General features: G+C 42.3%; 1 protein-coding gene across 4 annotated transcripts in view; it reads right to left on the bottom strand.

Moving 5' to 3' along the window:
* Window positions 1–14,234, bottom strand: part of tbc1d31 (TBC1 domain family, member 31) — a 47,887-nt gene extending 33,653 nt beyond the window's left edge. For 3 of the 4 annotated variants that reach the window (XR_007956866.1, XR_007956867.1, XM_052022820.1), the window contains exons 1-6: window positions 13,987–14,201; window positions 7,349–7,495; window positions 5,690–5,805; window positions 4,325–4,503; window positions 2,536–2,684; window positions 836–995 (exon numbers count right to left, since the gene is read on the bottom strand). Coding sequence is in view for 2 of the 4 variants with exons in the window: in XM_052022820.1 (XP_051878780.1) it covers window positions 836–995; window positions 2,536–2,684; window positions 4,325–4,503; window positions 5,690–5,805; window positions 7,349–7,495; window positions 13,987–14,066 (831 nt within the window). In the remaining 2 variants the exon portion in view is untranslated. Of the gene's footprint in view, window positions 1–835; window positions 996–2,535; window positions 2,685–4,324; window positions 4,504–5,689; window positions 5,806–7,348; window positions 7,496–13,986 lie in introns of all 4 variants that reach the window. The other variant, XM_052022819.1, reaches the window with a different exon arrangement.
* Window positions 14,235–17,370: the final 3,136 nt, after the last annotated feature.

Here is a 17,370-nt window from a genome sequence, read left to right as displayed (position 1 = left end):
CAAGAAACTGCAGAGAGTTGTGGACATAGCTCAGCACATCACAGAAACCAGCCTCCCCTCCATGGACTCTGTCTACACTTCTCGCTGACTTGGTAAAGCAGCCAACATAATTGAAATCCCTCCCACCCAGACATTCTCTCTTCTCCCCCCCTCCCATCGGGCAGAAGATACAAAAGCCTGAAATCACGTAGCACCAGGCTCAAGGACAACTTCTATCCTGCTGTTATAAGACTATTGAATGGTCCCCAAGTAGAACAAGATGGACTCTTGACCTCACAACTACCTCATTATGGCCTTGCACCTTACTGTCTGCCTGCACTCCACCTTCTCTAAACTGTAACACGTTATGCTGCATTCTGTTATTGTTTTCTCTTGTACTACCTCAATGCACTGTCGCAATGAAATGATCTGTGTGGATGGCATGCAAAACAGAGCTTTTCCACTGTACCTCAGTACGTGTGACAGTAATAAACCAATTTACCTTGGAAATATGTTTCACCAGTAGCCTGGATTGGCATTTTTGCTCAAATTCCTCTATTTATTTGTTATTGAACAAAACATCTAGGTCCAGATCACCTTTAGGCAATGCTCTCAATGACCACTTTGTGTAAGGGAAAAGCCCATTCTTTGTTCATCAGTCAGTTCTCACACAGTAGTGATCAACTCCATTGGGTCCTTCTCTGTACCACTCCCTGGACTTTAATGTCACTTTTCTAATTAAAGCTAGACACAGGTAGAGTCTTAAATGTGGCATCCTACATTAGAACATTATATTGGGCATCAATGTAAACACTCCCATACCCTGACCCCAATCTCCCGTCAACTAATAGCTTACCTGGCTTGATCCACCATCAAAAGTATCAGGGAGAAATTCAAGATGGCGAATTGTTCGCACCTTTGGTGGCATCTGAATTATCCGCTGCAGCTGTCTCGTGGTCAGGCACCAGAGATGAAGAAAATTTGATTTTCCTCCTGCTACTAAAACTCGACCATCCCTGCAAGCATTAACGTTTTGATATAAACGTACGATCTACAGGGCTCAGACTGCACCAGTGTGGAAAGGAAGGGGAAGATGGTACGGCAACCATATTTACTGCACGAGAAGTGTAACAACCACTCTCCATTAACTCACCGAGTCACACAGAACAGGAAGCCCTCAGGTTTGATCCCAGTTTTATGACATTAATTGATAGCAGTCAGGGTGCCTGCAATGGCCCTCTATTCAGCCTCAGCTGATAGACTGAGGGCAGTGATTGGGATAGCTAATTAGCATCTCTTGTTGAGGTGCATGTGTGAAGATGGTGGATTCAAAGTGAAAATAGGTTTAGATGTATTATCCCCTGATCAAGGACAGGTATGGAGACTCAAAGGTCTATAATCCAAAGCTCTGGACCACTTCTCTGGAGAAATGGGTTTGGATCCCACTAAAAAGTTAAATAAATCTGGAATAAAAAGCTCTTAATATAGTGGCCATGAAGCTACCAGACTGTTGTAAAATCCACCTAGTTTACTAGTGTCCTTCAATGAGAAAATCTGCCATCTTTACCTGTTCTGACCTAAATGTGATTCCCCACCACTAATGTGGTTGGCTTTTAAATGACAAAGAAAAGTACTAAGTTCAAGAGGTAATTAGGAATGGACTATCTATGCCAGCTTTACCAGCATCCTTCTGTAAAGGTGATCATTCAGGTGAGGTATTCGAGGACATCATATGCCTGGGGATCTATTCACCAGCAAGGAGTCAAATGCTTTTTAAAGATGAGGGAAGAAACCAAAGCTTATTAAAATGTTTTATTAACTTGAAAATATTAAGCCTGTTGCTCTTTCTTTATGTTCCTGACTCACTATTCCAACTCTTTAAACTATTTCAAAAGAGAAGTTAACTAGCTGAGCTTTTACTGACCCTTGATGAAGGATAGTGTTTGATATAGTGCAGAATTTCTTGAATCTATAATTTTTTTTTGAGAACTATTTTAAAAAGTACTTAGTTTAACAATCTTTGCCTTTAAACCATGATTGCCAAAAGACAAACTGAATACAGCTGTCTCCAGGACGGAGAAGTCCTAATGGCTAAAATATGTAAGCAAATCAAAGTAATATAATTATCTGCATTGTCAATTAGAAAACCACGATAGGGTAAATGAGGAGCTGTTTCCCCTGGCAAGAAGGTGAGTAACTAAAGGACGTGGGTATAAGGTATTAGCAAAATAATCAGAAGGGGAGATGAGAACGTATGCAGTGACTTGTCATGATCTGGAATGCACTACCTGAGTGGGTAGTAGCAAGCAGATTCAACTGGTACTTTCAAAAGAGATTTGGATAAGTATTCAAATAGAAGGAAAAAATATAAGAGCAACAGAGAAGGAACAAGGGAACGGGATTAATTGCCAGCACAAGCATGGTGGGTCAAATGACCTTTTTCTAGGCTGTGATGTATAACCAGTCAATTTTTTTAAAAAATCCCACAAAGCAAGCTAATTAGAATTAATTTCTCAATTTAAAATTAATCAAATAAAAATGAAGCACAAATCCTACCTGGTGACAGCAAAGGATTTATAATGTATCCGGGATTCATCTAGAACTGGCAATTGGTACTTGCAATGGAGTGTATCACTTTCCCAGGCAAAGACAGAATCATCTTTAAAACAACTAAGGATTGTATTACTCAGTGGAAGGAAATAAACCTGGATTACAAAGGAAAAACAAAATTACCATACATTTAGAAAGTCTCCTGTTGTTGTGAAACTGAACAACAGTGGCAAGACCACACCTGAAGCACTGTGCAAGTTCTGATCTCCTTATTTGAGGGGTATACTTATATTGGAGGCAGTTCATTGGTTGGCCCCTGGGATGAAGGAGTCATCATATGAGGAATGATTGAGCAGGCTGGCTCTAGACTCTTCGGAGTTTAGAAGAATGAAAGATATTATCAAAATAGAAAAAATAGATTTTGGAGGATTGGGGGTAAATGACAAGTTAAATATTGAAAAGGTGTTTCTCCTCATGGAAGAATCTAGAACCATGCGGCATAGTTTCAGAAAATGGACTTGATTATTTAAGTAGAGATGGAGGAGGAATTTCTTTTCTCAGATGATTGCGGACCTTTGGAATTCTCTGGACCAAAAGTCAAATCAATGAATACATTCAAGGCCAAGACAGACAGATTTTCAGTCTACGGGGTGTCATGGGTTAAGGGGAAGAGGAAGTAATTATTTTATGCAAAGGTAGAGTGTGAGATATGGCCTACCCCGCTCCTATTCCTTTCATTCTTGTGATAAGGGCTCCTTCAATGGCTAAATAGACATAGACAATAAATATATAATTTCCCCCCTCAAGAAGGAGTATGGTTTTTAAGAAGATTTGCATCAATAGGCTTAGGGGTAAAAATTCATTCCCTGTAATATGCACATCATGAGCAATGCAGTAATGTACTATATCAAACACTGAAGTATGAAGTCATTGGAATGACATTTCAGAAGCAGAGTTCAGTGCATTAAAGGCATCACTTCAGATTGCCAGTCCTCCAGCTGGAATTATACCTCACAGTAAGGTGGTTCAAGGGTGCATCACAACAAAGTGTTAGTTATTCCATTCCAGAGTACTCAGGAGAAACATGAAACATCAGGCAGTTATCTGCATCAAGAGTTTCAACAACGTATTGTTCATTCTTCGCTGGTATCTGTGGATCTACATGTCACTCTCCTCCACTACTTTGTCGAATCTCAAGCAAACCCAGTGGCGTAACAGGAGAGATGAGTAAAAAAAATGCAAGAATGATACTATAATTGAGAGGCTACAGCCATCAGGAAAGCCTGTTCTTTTCTCTGGAAAACTGAATAACAAAAAAAATGTAGATGCTGATAACTAATTATCTTGTTATTGATTCAACTGAAGTTTTCAAAGAGAATTCTGGACGTGTGTACTGTAATGAAATCAATAGTTGCACCATGGCATTCTTGTAATGGATGCAACTGCAGTTAATGCAACTCACTGTGGATGGAATGGTGAACAACTGGAAGTTAGTGCTGGACAGAATTTTGAAAGTTAGTTTTCATGGTAAGTGGGATATCAATATCCACTCCCATTCCAACATATTCCCCCTAGCTTCCAACCATCAGTGCTCTGTGTACTAACCATGGAATGCACTGCGATCATTTACTGAAGATTGTACGAAGACCCTAGGAATATTCTGGTTTCATGCATAATCAGTTACAATACGTAAATGAGACATAAATATTATTAAACTTGTTTGAATGAGCGATATTTGTTAAAATATCTTAAGGATATTAATCTACCATACTTTATTTTAATTTCCTGTACTAACCTTCTGAATGCCAACAGACGAGTTCACATTTAGCTTCCTCTTTCGCTGGAATGTATCCAAGTCCCAGAGTTGAGCTGTATCAACTGATGTAGTGATAGCATATCTTCCAGATCCATCAACAGAAATGGATGAAACTGTTGACTCGTGTCCCTTCATCCAGCTCACCAGCTCTTTAGTCTCTGCCACCAGCAAAGCAAAAGTATGTGGTGTGTGAGTGTTCCTTGTAAACAACTCAAAAGTCCTACACCGTTACACATCTATTGTAAAATTACTAAAGTTAATGGTTATCAATTTTAAAAATAAATTGAAACCACTGGTCAACTTGCTACTTTTATGGCTGATATCAAATCGGCACCTCCTGAAAACACACTAACATAAACGGAAGCAAACACAAATGGTAATTCTTTGTGGCAATAGTTTACTGAGCACTAATGATCGGCTGTTAAGAAGAAACAAGAAGTTCATGCTTCTACAGGAAACTGCTAGAAAACATGGTGCAGTGTGCATGTTTCTATACGCCACAATGTTATAATACTGAATTTTATTTTTTCATATCTTTTCTATTATTCTTGGTTCCATAGACCTTTCTACTGAGAGAGGGAAACAACAGAAATACAAAGCAATTAAACTTTGTCCACACGTCCCTGCCCCTCTCCAGCCCTCAGAAAATTATCTTCTATCACAAGAGGTTTTGATTCACAAAAGGTACAATTTCAGGACTGCCAACTCTTTTCTATAACCTCATCCATCTATCCATGATTTATGTGCAAGCCTCAAAAGTGAATGCTGAAATCTACACAAGAAGAATTGCAGCTGAACCTTTCAGCAGACATTTACACACACATGCACTTTCCTCCATGATCAATGATCGATGTTTTTGAGCATTAATAACAAGGGATCCTAATTTTTTCCCCTAAATCAATCCTGGGTTTTTGAGTTCAATGGTAACCACCTCCATCATCGCCCATCTGAGGTTTAACTAACTCAGTACAGACCAGAATCCAATTTATCCGTATGCCTCAGCTGCTCATGACATGATAAGAAATGCAATGCAAGAAGGCTTTTAAACCTTTGAATTATATGCTAAAATTTGCTTATTTACCACAAAAGACATCTTATTGCATGAACTTACCTGAATATTTCATTCAAAGTCAAAGTCGACTTTATTGTTATATGCACAAGTGCATGTATGCAGAGGTGCAGTGAAAAACTTACTTGCAGCAGCATCACAGGCACATAGCATCATAAAAGCAGCATATGATTCAGCTCATTCAACATTTGCACTTTTACATCTTTTATTTAATCACTGAACAGAACTTCCCCATGTGCAAAGCAGTCATTTGATGGCTATAGACATTATGGTACCTGTGTCGAAGCATTTCACAGAATAATCTGCTAGAGCGACCAAGTACTCTGTATTCCTTCGGAGGTTGTAAGCTAATGCTGTACATGCCTGCCCAGTTCGCTGCACCAGTTTAAAGCTAGAGAAAAAATAACAAACAGGAACTAGCACAGTGAATAATCTCCCAACAAGGTGGTTGACATGAATATATTGAAACAATAACTCCTGTCATGAAATATCAATGAATTACTAATTGGGAAGATGGGCGTGAAATTAAGCACTAGAACCAGTGCACCTCCCTACAATGCATTTTACCACATTCCTGTTTAAGGTTGCAGTACTGCATGCATGCAGCTCAAACAGTCTGTGCTCTGTCAATGCACTGGAATAATTACTGCTTAGAAAAAAAACAATCACCAATCTATGCACCCTCTCCCAAAACACAGGATCTTCTTTTGCCAGTTATTTTATTGCACAGCAAAACTCTACATATCATTAACTACACACAATGCATCTTTCTTGGATGACTTTAAAGGAGAGAAAATTACAATTGCATGCCCTGGTTCAATCATACCATTCTTCCTAACTGACATCACTGGAAAACTACGATTACTCTTGGCAGGAGCTATGACCATGTTGTGCAAATGTTTATTCAGCAATGCAGAAATCTTACACTAACTTGGCTTTCTTTTCTCTCTCTAAAAAAACGTTCTATTCCCCAGTGTTTAGCTTTATTTAACAATTTTATTGCAACTCCCTGGTGTGGACTGCTTCACTGGGTTACAACATGGTCTGGTATGATTCTGTGTAAGCCAACAAAATCACCTGTTTGATCCTTGCAGGAATTACAGTGGATTATGATGATCTGGCTTAAAAAGGAAGTAGCTATACCAAAGTAAAAGCAGGCTGCCTAGCAGAGACTTTAAGAGAGAATTCTTGATCTGAGATAATGCTTCATGGCACACTGCCAGTTAATCTATTGAATGTTAAATAAAAATTTTAAAATGCTCAGCAGGTCAGGCAGTATATGCGGAGAGAGAAGAAAAGAGTGAATGATTCATGTTTCAGAACTGGGAAAAGTTAGAAATAAAAGAAGTTGCAGAAAAAAAAGGAACAGGGCAAACTGAACGAAAGGGAATGTTTGTGATAGGATGGAGGTCAGAAGAGAATGAATGACACAAGTGGTGATGGTGCCAGCTGAGAGGGGGTTGATAGCAAAAGGTAGTATTTGGGAGGGGTGTATGTAGGAGACGAGTGAATTCTGAAATTACCAGAGAGAAAACAACTGAATGCTGGAGATGAGATACAAGTCTGAAATGCATGATTATATGAAATTGATGAATTTAGTGTGCCTAATTGGAAGGAGAGGAGCTGTTTCTCAAACTTTTATTGAGCTTTGTTGAGTTTTTGTTTCTACAATCACAATAACCTGCATTAATGTTGCACTTTAATATGTTAAAACATATAAAAGGTGCATCACAGACACAATGTTCAATGATGACATGGAGATACTAGTTAAAGAAGTTTTAAGGAACATTTGATAGGAGGAGGAAGAGAGAGAGAGCTGCCTGTGATGAGGCAATTATATTTAAATTGCATGAGAGGATACAATATATATTACTATAAATGCATATTGCCCTATGTTTTTTCTTCAAGTAAAAAAAATACTTAAAGTAACTTACCTATTCCTACTCAAGTCAAAGACATAGATATTGCCCTGGTGATCACCAGCAAGAAAGGCTTCGCCTGCAGTATCAAATGCAACGTGAAGGAATCGAATGATCTTCGAGGGATAGCCCACCACATTATGAACAACATTTACTATGACACTGCTCGAAAACAAAAAGGCATGGATTAAGAAAACTTGGTAAAACTATCAAAGTTATAATATTCTATGAGATTCTTACCCTGGTAATCATTGGAAATAATAAACACCAACTGGGCAAACCTACATTTATTTTGTGTTTACTGTTTTAATGGCATTTCGTCAAAGAAGCTTTGTTCCCATCATTAATTTTAAGATTTCACATCTCCATTGAAGCAATTAATTTGAAATAATAAATAAATGCATTAATTTTGTCTCAATTACATGCTCACAGATTGGTGACCTGCATTAATCATCCCTGCAAGTAGATAGGCTATGGAGAGACTGCAGACGCTGGAAATCTGGAGCAACACACAAAATACTGGAGGAACTCAAGTGGCTCAGGCAGCATCTATGGAGGGAAATGGACAGTCAACGTTTCGGGTCAAGACCCTTCATCAGGACTGGAAAGAAAGCGGGAGAAGCGAATATAAAAGGGTGGGGGGAGGGGGTGGGGCAAGAGCTGCCAGGTGATAGGTGGATCCAGGTGAGAGGGGGAAGGTAGGCAGGTGAGGGAGGGGAAAGAGTGGGAATGATGTAAGAAACTGGGAGGTGACAGAAGGAAGTGACAAAGGGCTGAAGAAGGTGGAATCTGATAGGAGAGGACAGCAGACCATGGAATAAAGGGGAGGCAAGGGGAAATGGAGGGAGGAATGTGTGGGTGATGGGCAGACTGAGACGGCGAGGAAGGGGAGAAGGGGCCGGTAGGATAAGGGAAAACAAAGGGGGGGACAGAGGGGAGTGGTTACTGGAAGTTAGAGGAATCAATGTTTTCAGGTTGGAGACGACCAAGGCAGAATATGAGCTGCTGTTCCTCTAATCTCATCTAGCCTCAATTTGGCAGTAGAGGAGGCCGTGGACAGACATGTCGGTGTGGAAATGGGAAGAGGAATTAAAATGCCTGGCCAGCAGGAAATCCTGGCTGTTACAGTTGTATGGAATAAGCATCCCTCTCTTGGGAAATGCTAATGTTACTAATGCTGTCACATTTTCATATTATTCTAGCTTAAAATATGCAAGAGTATGGTTGGTGAAGGTATAGAACATAGAACTCTACAGCACAGTACAGGTCCTTCAGCCCACAATGTTGTGCCGACATTTTATCCGCTCTAAGATCTATCTAACCCTTCCCTCCCACATAGCCCCCTATTTTTCTATCATTCCAATCTCCTGCTCCTTCCTCATAGAAAATATTTTCTGTTTAACATATTCATCTCGTTCCTTTATCAGAACCATAACTGAATCTGCTTCCACCACCCTTTCAGGCAGTGCAGTCCAGCTCACATTTCTCATCTCTGGTTCCCTTCCCTATTATCTTTAGTTGGTGGCGCCCGTGGATGTACTCTCAATCCTTAAGCATATCTATTAATCTCTTATTCTGCTCCAAGGACAGTCCATGCTTCTCTGCTGAATCCTCCCCACCATTCCTGGAACCAGTGTGGTAAATCTCGTTTGCACTTGACATCCATCTTAAAATGTGATGGCTGACACAGTATTCGAACTCAGATCTAATTGAAATGTGTCAATAATTTTTATAATTATATTCAAAGTAGATGCATTCATGTATATTTTTACTGAAGTGGTGGCTCTGTGAGGTACCAACAGACTGCAGTTGTAGGGGATTAAGTGAGAGGCTATGGTAGTATGTACACAGATCAAAGGTGGAGAACAGACTGTGGAACTTGACGTTGGTAGATCTGACAAGCCACATCAGACATGGACAGTGAGAGGCCCAGAGTATTTTCTGTCTGAGTGACCGCAATTGGAACTAAAGCTTGACTTGCAATGAGGGGCTTGAGAGCCATGAGTCTTGTTCAGAAGTAACTGCAGGTAGCTCTGAGTGAAAATGTCTGTGAAGTGCTCTGTGACTGATGGAGGTGGTGACATTCCTGCTTTCCCAGCTACACGGCTGGAGGAGTCGGTAAATCTGTCAGACCTGGGAAGCTTTTAAAGGCCTGCTGAGCTGAAATGCCACTGGTCTGGATTTTGCCACTGTGACTGTTGATGAATGCAATCATTTCTCAATCTGATGAGACTTGTCCGTGTCTTGGAGAAGTCTGCGAAATGGAAAGCAAATTGCACTGTCCCAGTAGTGGCCTAGGGAATGGACTGACACTTGAGTAAGATGATTTCATTTGGACACTTGTTTAGGCTGGCATTTCACTACGGCTTGGGAAAACTTAACCACTCAGAGTGAGAGGACAGATTCACTCAGCGAGGTGGAAAGATGGGCATACAATATACTACATCGCTTGGCAGCTAGGATGCATTCCCAGGGAGGGAATGCTAATGGATCAGCAGATTCCACTAGAGATGTGTTACTGTCAGCACTGACGTGACATCCTGCTCTCCCAGCTGCTGAGGGCTACGGTTTTGGGAACCTGTTTGAGGCTCAGCCCTCTGCTAGCATTCCTGCAGCAATTAAACAGTTAAAGTAATCGCATTGCCTTGTGGCTCAGTGTGTATTGAACCACAGAGATGGTCTGTGGGGAGGGGGTGGGGGGGGGGTTGGTTTTGGATGGGCGGGGGCAAGTGATGCAGCCACTTGGTGCCGGGAGGGAGGTCTCAGGGCTGACGCAGGTGGGCACAGTGAGTGTGTACCGTTACTGGCACCTCCATCTCCAATCCTCTTACACCTCCACTATTACTAGTCTCCCTGCATTTAAAGCAGACCTTGCATTGGTATAACTGCATTAGTCAAGCAAGCTTCAGATAAGCATTATCAAACACTATCTGACACCAAGCTTCAAAAGGAGATAATAAGGCAAATAATCAAAAGCTTGGTCAGTCAGCTGAGTTTTAAGAAGCATCTCCAAGGAGGAAGGAGGGAGGAGGGACAGGATGGTGAAATTTTTGATCTCAGGCTCCTGACATTGCAGTGCTGTCAGCAATGTATCTACAAGTCTAAACCGTTCTGACCCCCTTTAGCACTGACTCATTAGCACCCCCTTTCCTGAGAATGCATCTGATGCCCTAAGCAAAGTACTGCTGTGTTGTGGAATAATTAAAATTGAGGATGATTCCACTGTGCTGCAAAGTGAGCACGTGGAGCCCTATCTGCCATCCATCGTACCCCCATCTGCAAACACCTGCTCCCATGTACACATCCTACTGTTTCATCCTACACTTTCCTGGAGCTTTAAGGTATTCTTGTGCAATTCACCCCCACTGATAATGTCTCTGCTTTAAGATAATCCAGGTTATGACCCCACTGCAACAATAGCAAGTTAAAATAAAATTTCAAGAGCAACAAAGACCTAAAACAATAATTTCAGTACTCAAACACTGAATCTAATATTTTTTTAAGGTTCAAATAAACATTTTTATTAGGTAACTCTAGTAGTGATGTGAGTGAATTTAATTGTTTGAGGCTATTCACTTTAAGAAAAAGCAGTTTATTAAGGCAAACCTAACAAGAGACTTCTGACATTTTTGGTTAAATTTAGAGTAACTTGAAAGGGACCACAGATTGTCCCAAGCTCTGTTTCAACTGCTTATCATTTTCAAAGGAGAGTGTGGAAAGCCTTGTTCAAATATTGGGAAGCCAAAGCTATTGCTCTTAATCATTGCCAGAAAGTTCACCCCTCTCCCTGGCAAGCTGAACTGGACCGTTTATAACCACACACCTGTACCATCACTAAAACTCGTATTTCTATACCCAAACTCTTGTCTGACTGTGCCCCTTCCTCGGCTCATCTGCTGCTGAAATTCTCACCCATGATCTTACTACCACCAAATGTGATGATTTCAACCTCAAGGTCACCTAAAAATCTTGCTGCCCATGTCCTAATTCTCACCAAGTCCCATTCACCAATCAGTCTTATGCTCACTGATCTACACTGGCTTCTGATTTAACACTTGGAGAAGTTACTTTGTTTCAACTCCCTGTCTTTCCTTACCTCTCCTCAAGTCTGTAACCCACTCCAGTCTGACGACCCTCCTAGTTGCCCATGCTCCACCAATTCTCAGCTCTTGATTTCCACCAGCTTCAATTACCTCAGTGCTGGCAGCTGTACCTTCAATTGCCAAGGCCCAAGCCTCTTGACTTCACTCCCTCAACCTCTCCACCTCTAAGCTGTTCCTTAAAAAACACCCTACAGTAATGCTTTAATCTACATGTGGATTATTAATCTCTTGCAAACCATCTTTTACCATATTAAAAGGTGGTATAAAATAAATTATACTTGATTGGTAAATGGCAGGAATAATACATTTTTTTTCACAGAGATATTGACATAAAGGATTAGGTGATTGCATTAAATCTTTTGATTTAATTTGCACCATCTAGTTAGCTGGCTAACTACAATAAATACATTTTCAATAACTTTGTTTTACAAGACCAAATCTATTATTATATAACAAGTTGAACAAATTGAACACCCGGATGGCTTAGGAAATAAATGCATGGTACAACATGGAGCTGTTAAAATCAGGAAAGCAGATGAGCTGAGGTAGGGGCACAGGCGGGCAAAGTTATGGGAGTGCAAATATTACTGGCCCACAACAAATTAGCTGATGTTAGCCATGAGAAGCAGAACAAGCCTTGGTTATTTTCATTTGAAGAAACTTTGTAAGGAGCAAGGGCCAAAGAAAACCCAGTCAGGCTTCTTCTTCTCCAGCTACCAGTCCAGAATATAGGAATTGATCCTGAGTGACAGATCACTGGGGCTTAGTGCAGGTTGCTGACTTGGTTGCATAAATTCTTGAAGGTTTCATAATGTGACCTTCTGCTTCCAACTGCCCTGTCAGGCAACAAGAGTCATAGTCATAGTCATACAGCACGGAAACAGCCTTTTGGCCCATGACAACCAAGGTGCCCATCCAAGCTAGTCCCATTTGCCTGCGTTTGGCCCATATCTTTCCAAACCTTTCCTATCCATATACCTGTTCCAAACCAATTTCTGGGTTTGCCAGGCTAATAACAATAGACCTTACATTTCTATAGCATTGTTCACAACCACAGGACATTCCAAAGCAAATTACACCCAATGGTGGTCTTCTGAACTGCAGTATCCCAGAAGATACTGTCATGATCTCTGAAGACAGGGCAAGTGAGACTGAATAATCTATGGAATTTTGAGATGAGGATGTTATAAATGACCCCAGTAAACATCAGCTTGATTTGGGGGGGGGGGGGGTGGAGGTGGTGGGCAAAGGGACAATTCCCGATATACTAGAGGGGGAAGAAGGAAATAATCACTGAAAATTTTGGGGAGGAAGGGGTGTACAATCCCTAAAGATACACAATAAATAGCAGGGGGTGGTAATGAACAGAGAAACCTTAGGGTACAGGTTCATAAAACCCTGCAAGTCACAACACAGGTGGATAAAATGGTGAAAAAGGCATATGGGATGCATCCCTTAATGGATTGTGGCACAGAATATAAGAGCTGGGATGTCACATTGCAGCTTTACAAAACATTGGCTAGGCCACCCTGGAGTATTGTGCAGTTCTGTTGCCACACTACTGGAAGGATGTGATTGCACTGCAGAGGAGATTCACCAGGATACTGCCCGGGATGAAGCATTTCAGTTATAAGCAGAGACTGGATAGATTGGGTTTGTTTTCTGTAGAGTGGAGGAGGCTGAGGGGGGAGTTGTACAAAATTATGAGCGGGATAGATAGGGTAGATAGTAAGAATCTTTTTCCCCTGGTGAGAATGCCTAAGAGGGGGTGATCTGAGTGGGAATTTTTTTTCACCCAGTGGGGGTGGTTGGAATCTGGACCACACTGCCTGAGGGGGTGGTGGAGACAGAGACTGTCAAAACACTCAGAAAGCATCTAGATAACAAGATGAAACACCAAGGGAGACACAAGCAACTGCAAATGCTGGAATCTGGAGCAACAAACAATCTGCTGGAGGAACTCAGCAATGTCAAGCAGCATCTGTAGGAGGGGAAGAAATGGTGATGTTTCAGGTCGAAACTCTGCCTCAGGTCTGAGAGTGGAGAAGTTAGATGGCCAGTATAAAAAGGAGAGGGGGAGTGGTGAGACAGATGATTGGCAGACTGAGGAGGGGTGTAAGATGACAGGCAGGTTACACCAGGTAGGGGAAGGAGTAGAGTTGCAAAACAGTGGCAGGTGGATGATAGATGGAGGCAGACAAAGAGAGAGAGAGAGGAAAATGGGAGGCAGAAGGAGCAAAGAGGGGAGGTGAAGGTCGGAGATAAACAGGAATACCAAGTGCTACCAGTGCTGGACTCTGACAAGGAGGTGAGAATGGGGATCATTATGGGAGAGGTGCAGGGCAGATGGCACCAGAACCAGGTGGGGATATGAAACACCAAGGCGTAGAAAGCTATGGACGGAATGCAGGTAAATTAGGTTAGTGTAGTTAAATACAGCATGGACGTGGTGGGCCGAAGGGCCTGATTAGAGGGAGGGAGTTGACGGGTCCTTGCCGTCTGCTCCACTCTCTCCTCTCCCTCCCCCTTCGGCCCGGGGCCCAGGTTTACCCGTCGCCCGCCGAGGCACTGGGCTTGCGGTGCCAGATCCGGCCGCGCTCCTTCTGCCCGAGATCCGTGACCCGCTGCATCCCGCCGCCTTCAGGGCCCAGACATCGCCCGGTACCGAATGGCACGCCGAGAACTCCCGGAGTGAAACCGCCTCCGCCGCGTTAACCGAAGCAAACCGAGACCCCCCCGCGTGGAAACGGAACAAACTTGGTCCCCTAGCGACGCCGCTTCCCAGAAAATGCGCAGGCGCTGTGTCGCAAAACCAGCTGGGAACTGTAGTTTCTCCGAGACAATTGCACACACAGTATATTGATTTAATTTGTTGAAATTTCCTTTTTGATATGACTTGATTTTCCTTTTATTGTTTGAGCCTCTCTCATAAAAAAGGATTATTTTATTAGGTTTATTTTGTTTGGTTTGACAGTCCAAGTGCCTCCTCAATCAATGAAGAAAGCTATGTAAGGCAGAGTGAAGTGGTAGCAAGGATTACTCAGGGAAAAAGATTAAACCGCTGGCCATTGTTTCAAATAACCCATGAGGGAAAAGCAGGGAGTGTACTAAGAAAGGAATTGCTTATCATCAATTTAATTAAATCTTAGTTATAAAAAAGAGACACAAGAGACTCAGATGCTGAAATCTGGAGCAAAGAAGCAAACTGCTGGAGGAGCTCAGCAGGTCAGACAGTATCTGTGGAGGCAAAGGCATAGTTGATGTTTCAGGTTGAGACCACATATTAGTCCTCCTCCATGTTCTCCTCTAACAACTCTCCCTGTCACATTTTTTGAGCAAATTTGTCAAACATTATTTACCTTTCATGGAACCATGTTGACTAGGTGTGATTATATTCAGCTTTCCTAAGTGATTAGGCGCAGACTTGGTAGGCCGAAGGGCCTGTTTCTGTGCTGTATGTCTTTGACACTATGATCTCCACATGAATGTGATTCTGAAATGTCCTCCTTCTTCCCCTCTGTCATAGGTGATGGAGCCCTCACATGCACTTCCTCCATTTCCTGCATATCTGCTCTCTTACCCCATCCCCGCCCTCCGCCCCAGACAGAACAGTAATAGAGTTCCCTTGGTCCTCATCTTTTCACCCCACCGGCCTCCACATCTCTCACATCATCCTAAGCCATTCCTGCCAGCTCCAGCGTGATCCCACTGCCAGTCACATCTTCCCCCTCCCCCTCTTTATGTTTTTCAGAAGGACCACTCTGTGACTCAAGAACAGCTTCTTCCCCACTGCTATCAAACCTCTGAATCAATCATCTCTTTCACATCCCCTTCCCGGTAATACTATCATGTTCTTGGACTCTTAATTCTACCTCTTTCAGTTATTAATCTGTGGTCACTTTAGCATTTCTTTATGAACAACTTCAGAATGATCTACAATCTTTGCACCATTCTGTTGTTTTGCATTCATCTTTGTATTTACTGTTGCATTCTGTTATTGTTCTCCTTTTGTACCACCTTGATGTACTTATGAATGGAATGATCTCTTTGGATGACATGCAAACAAGCTTTTCACTGTATCTCCAATTATCAATTAAAGTTTAAAGTCAAGTTTATTGTCATATAACATCAGCAAGACCAAGGAGGCTGCGTCCTCAGCCCTCTACTTTACTCCCTATATACTTGTGACTGCGTGGCCAGATTCTGCTCTAACTCCATCTGCAAGTTTGCAGATGATACCACCGTAGTAGGTTGTATCTCAAATATCGATGAGTTGGGGTACAGGAAGTAGATAGAGAGCTTAGTGACATGGTGTCATGACAGCAACCTTTCGCTCAATGTCAACAAAAGAGCTGGTCATTGACTTCAGCAAAGGGGGCGGTGTACATGCACCTGTCTACATCAATGGTGCTGAGGTCGAGAGGGTTGAGAGCTTCAAGTTCCTAGGAGTGAACATCAACAATAGCCTGTCCTGGTCCAATCACTAAGACACCACGCCAAGAAAGCTCACCAGTGCCTCTACTTCCTCAGGAGGCTAAAGAAATTCTGTATGTCCCCTTTGACACTCACCAACTTTTATCGATGCACCATAGAAGGCATCCTATCTGGATGCATCACAGCTTGGTATGGCAACTGCTCTGCCCAGGACTGCAAGAAACTGCAGAGAGTTGTGGACACAGCCCTGTGCATCATGGAAACCAGCCTCCCCTCCATGGACTATGTCTTTACCTCTTGCTGCCTTGGTGAAGCAGCCAGCATAACCAAAGACCCCACCCATCTGGGTCATTCTCTCTTCTCTCCTCTCCCATCAGGCAGAAGATACAAGAGCCTGAAGACACATACCACCAGGCTCAAGGACAGCTTCTATCCCACTGTGGTAAGACTATTGAACGGTTCCCTTATACAATGAGATGGACTCTTGACCTCACAATCTACTTTGTTGTGACCTTGCACCTTATTGTCTACCTGCACTGCACTTCCTCTGTAGCTGTGACACTTCACTCTGTACTGTTATTGTTTTTACCTGTACTACCTCAAAGAACTCTGTACAATGTAACTGCACCGTGTAATGAATTGACCTGTACGATCAGTTTGCAAGACAAGTTTTTCATGGTACCTCGGTACAAGTGACAATAATAAACTAATACCAATACCAATTGATTGTGGACTTCAGGAAGGGGAAGTCAGGAGAACACACACCGGTCCTCATTGAGGGGGTCAGTGGTAGAAAGGATGAGCAGCTTCCAAGTTCCTAGGTGTCAACATCTCAGGGGATCTATCCTGGGCCCAACACATTGACGCAATCATGAAGAAAGCACGCCAGTGGCTCTACTTCATTCGGAGTGTGAGGAGATTTGGTATGTCACAAAAGACACTTGCAAATTTCTACAGATGTACGGTGGAGAGCATTCTGACTGGTTGCATCACCACCTGGTATGGAGGCTCCAATGTGCAGGATCGAAAAAGGCTGTGGAGGGTTGTAGCCTCAGCGAGCTCCATCACAGGGACAACCCTCCCCACCATCGAGGACATCTTCAAGAGGCAGTGGCTCAAGAAGGAGGCATCCATCAATAAGGACCACACCATCCGGGATATGCCCTCTTCTCGTTACTACCGTTAGGGAGGAGGTACAGGAACCTGAAGATCCACACTCAACATTTTAGGAACAGCTTCTTCTCCTCCATCATCAGATTTCTGAATGGTCCATGAACCCATGAACTCTACTTCGTTATTCCTCTTTTGCAGTATTATTTATTTATTTTTTTGTAACTTATAGTAATTCTTATGTCTTGCACTCTACTGTTGCCTCAAAACAACAAATTTCATGACATATGTCGGTGATAATAAACCTGATTCTAAATTCTGAATATGCATTCAGAGACTTGGCTGTCACAAGGAATGGCTGCTGGATATTCCAGAGTTTAGATGTTTCAA

The sequence above is a fragment of the Pristis pectinata genome, chromosome 9, assembly GCF_009764475.1.
Source record: "Pristis pectinata isolate sPriPec2 chromosome 9, sPriPec2.1.pri, whole genome shotgun sequence".
NCBI classification, from domain to species: Eukaryota; Metazoa; Chordata; class Chondrichthyes; order Rhinopristiformes; family Pristidae; genus Pristis; species Pristis pectinata.
This window is presented reverse-complemented; position numbering and strand designations above follow the sequence as displayed.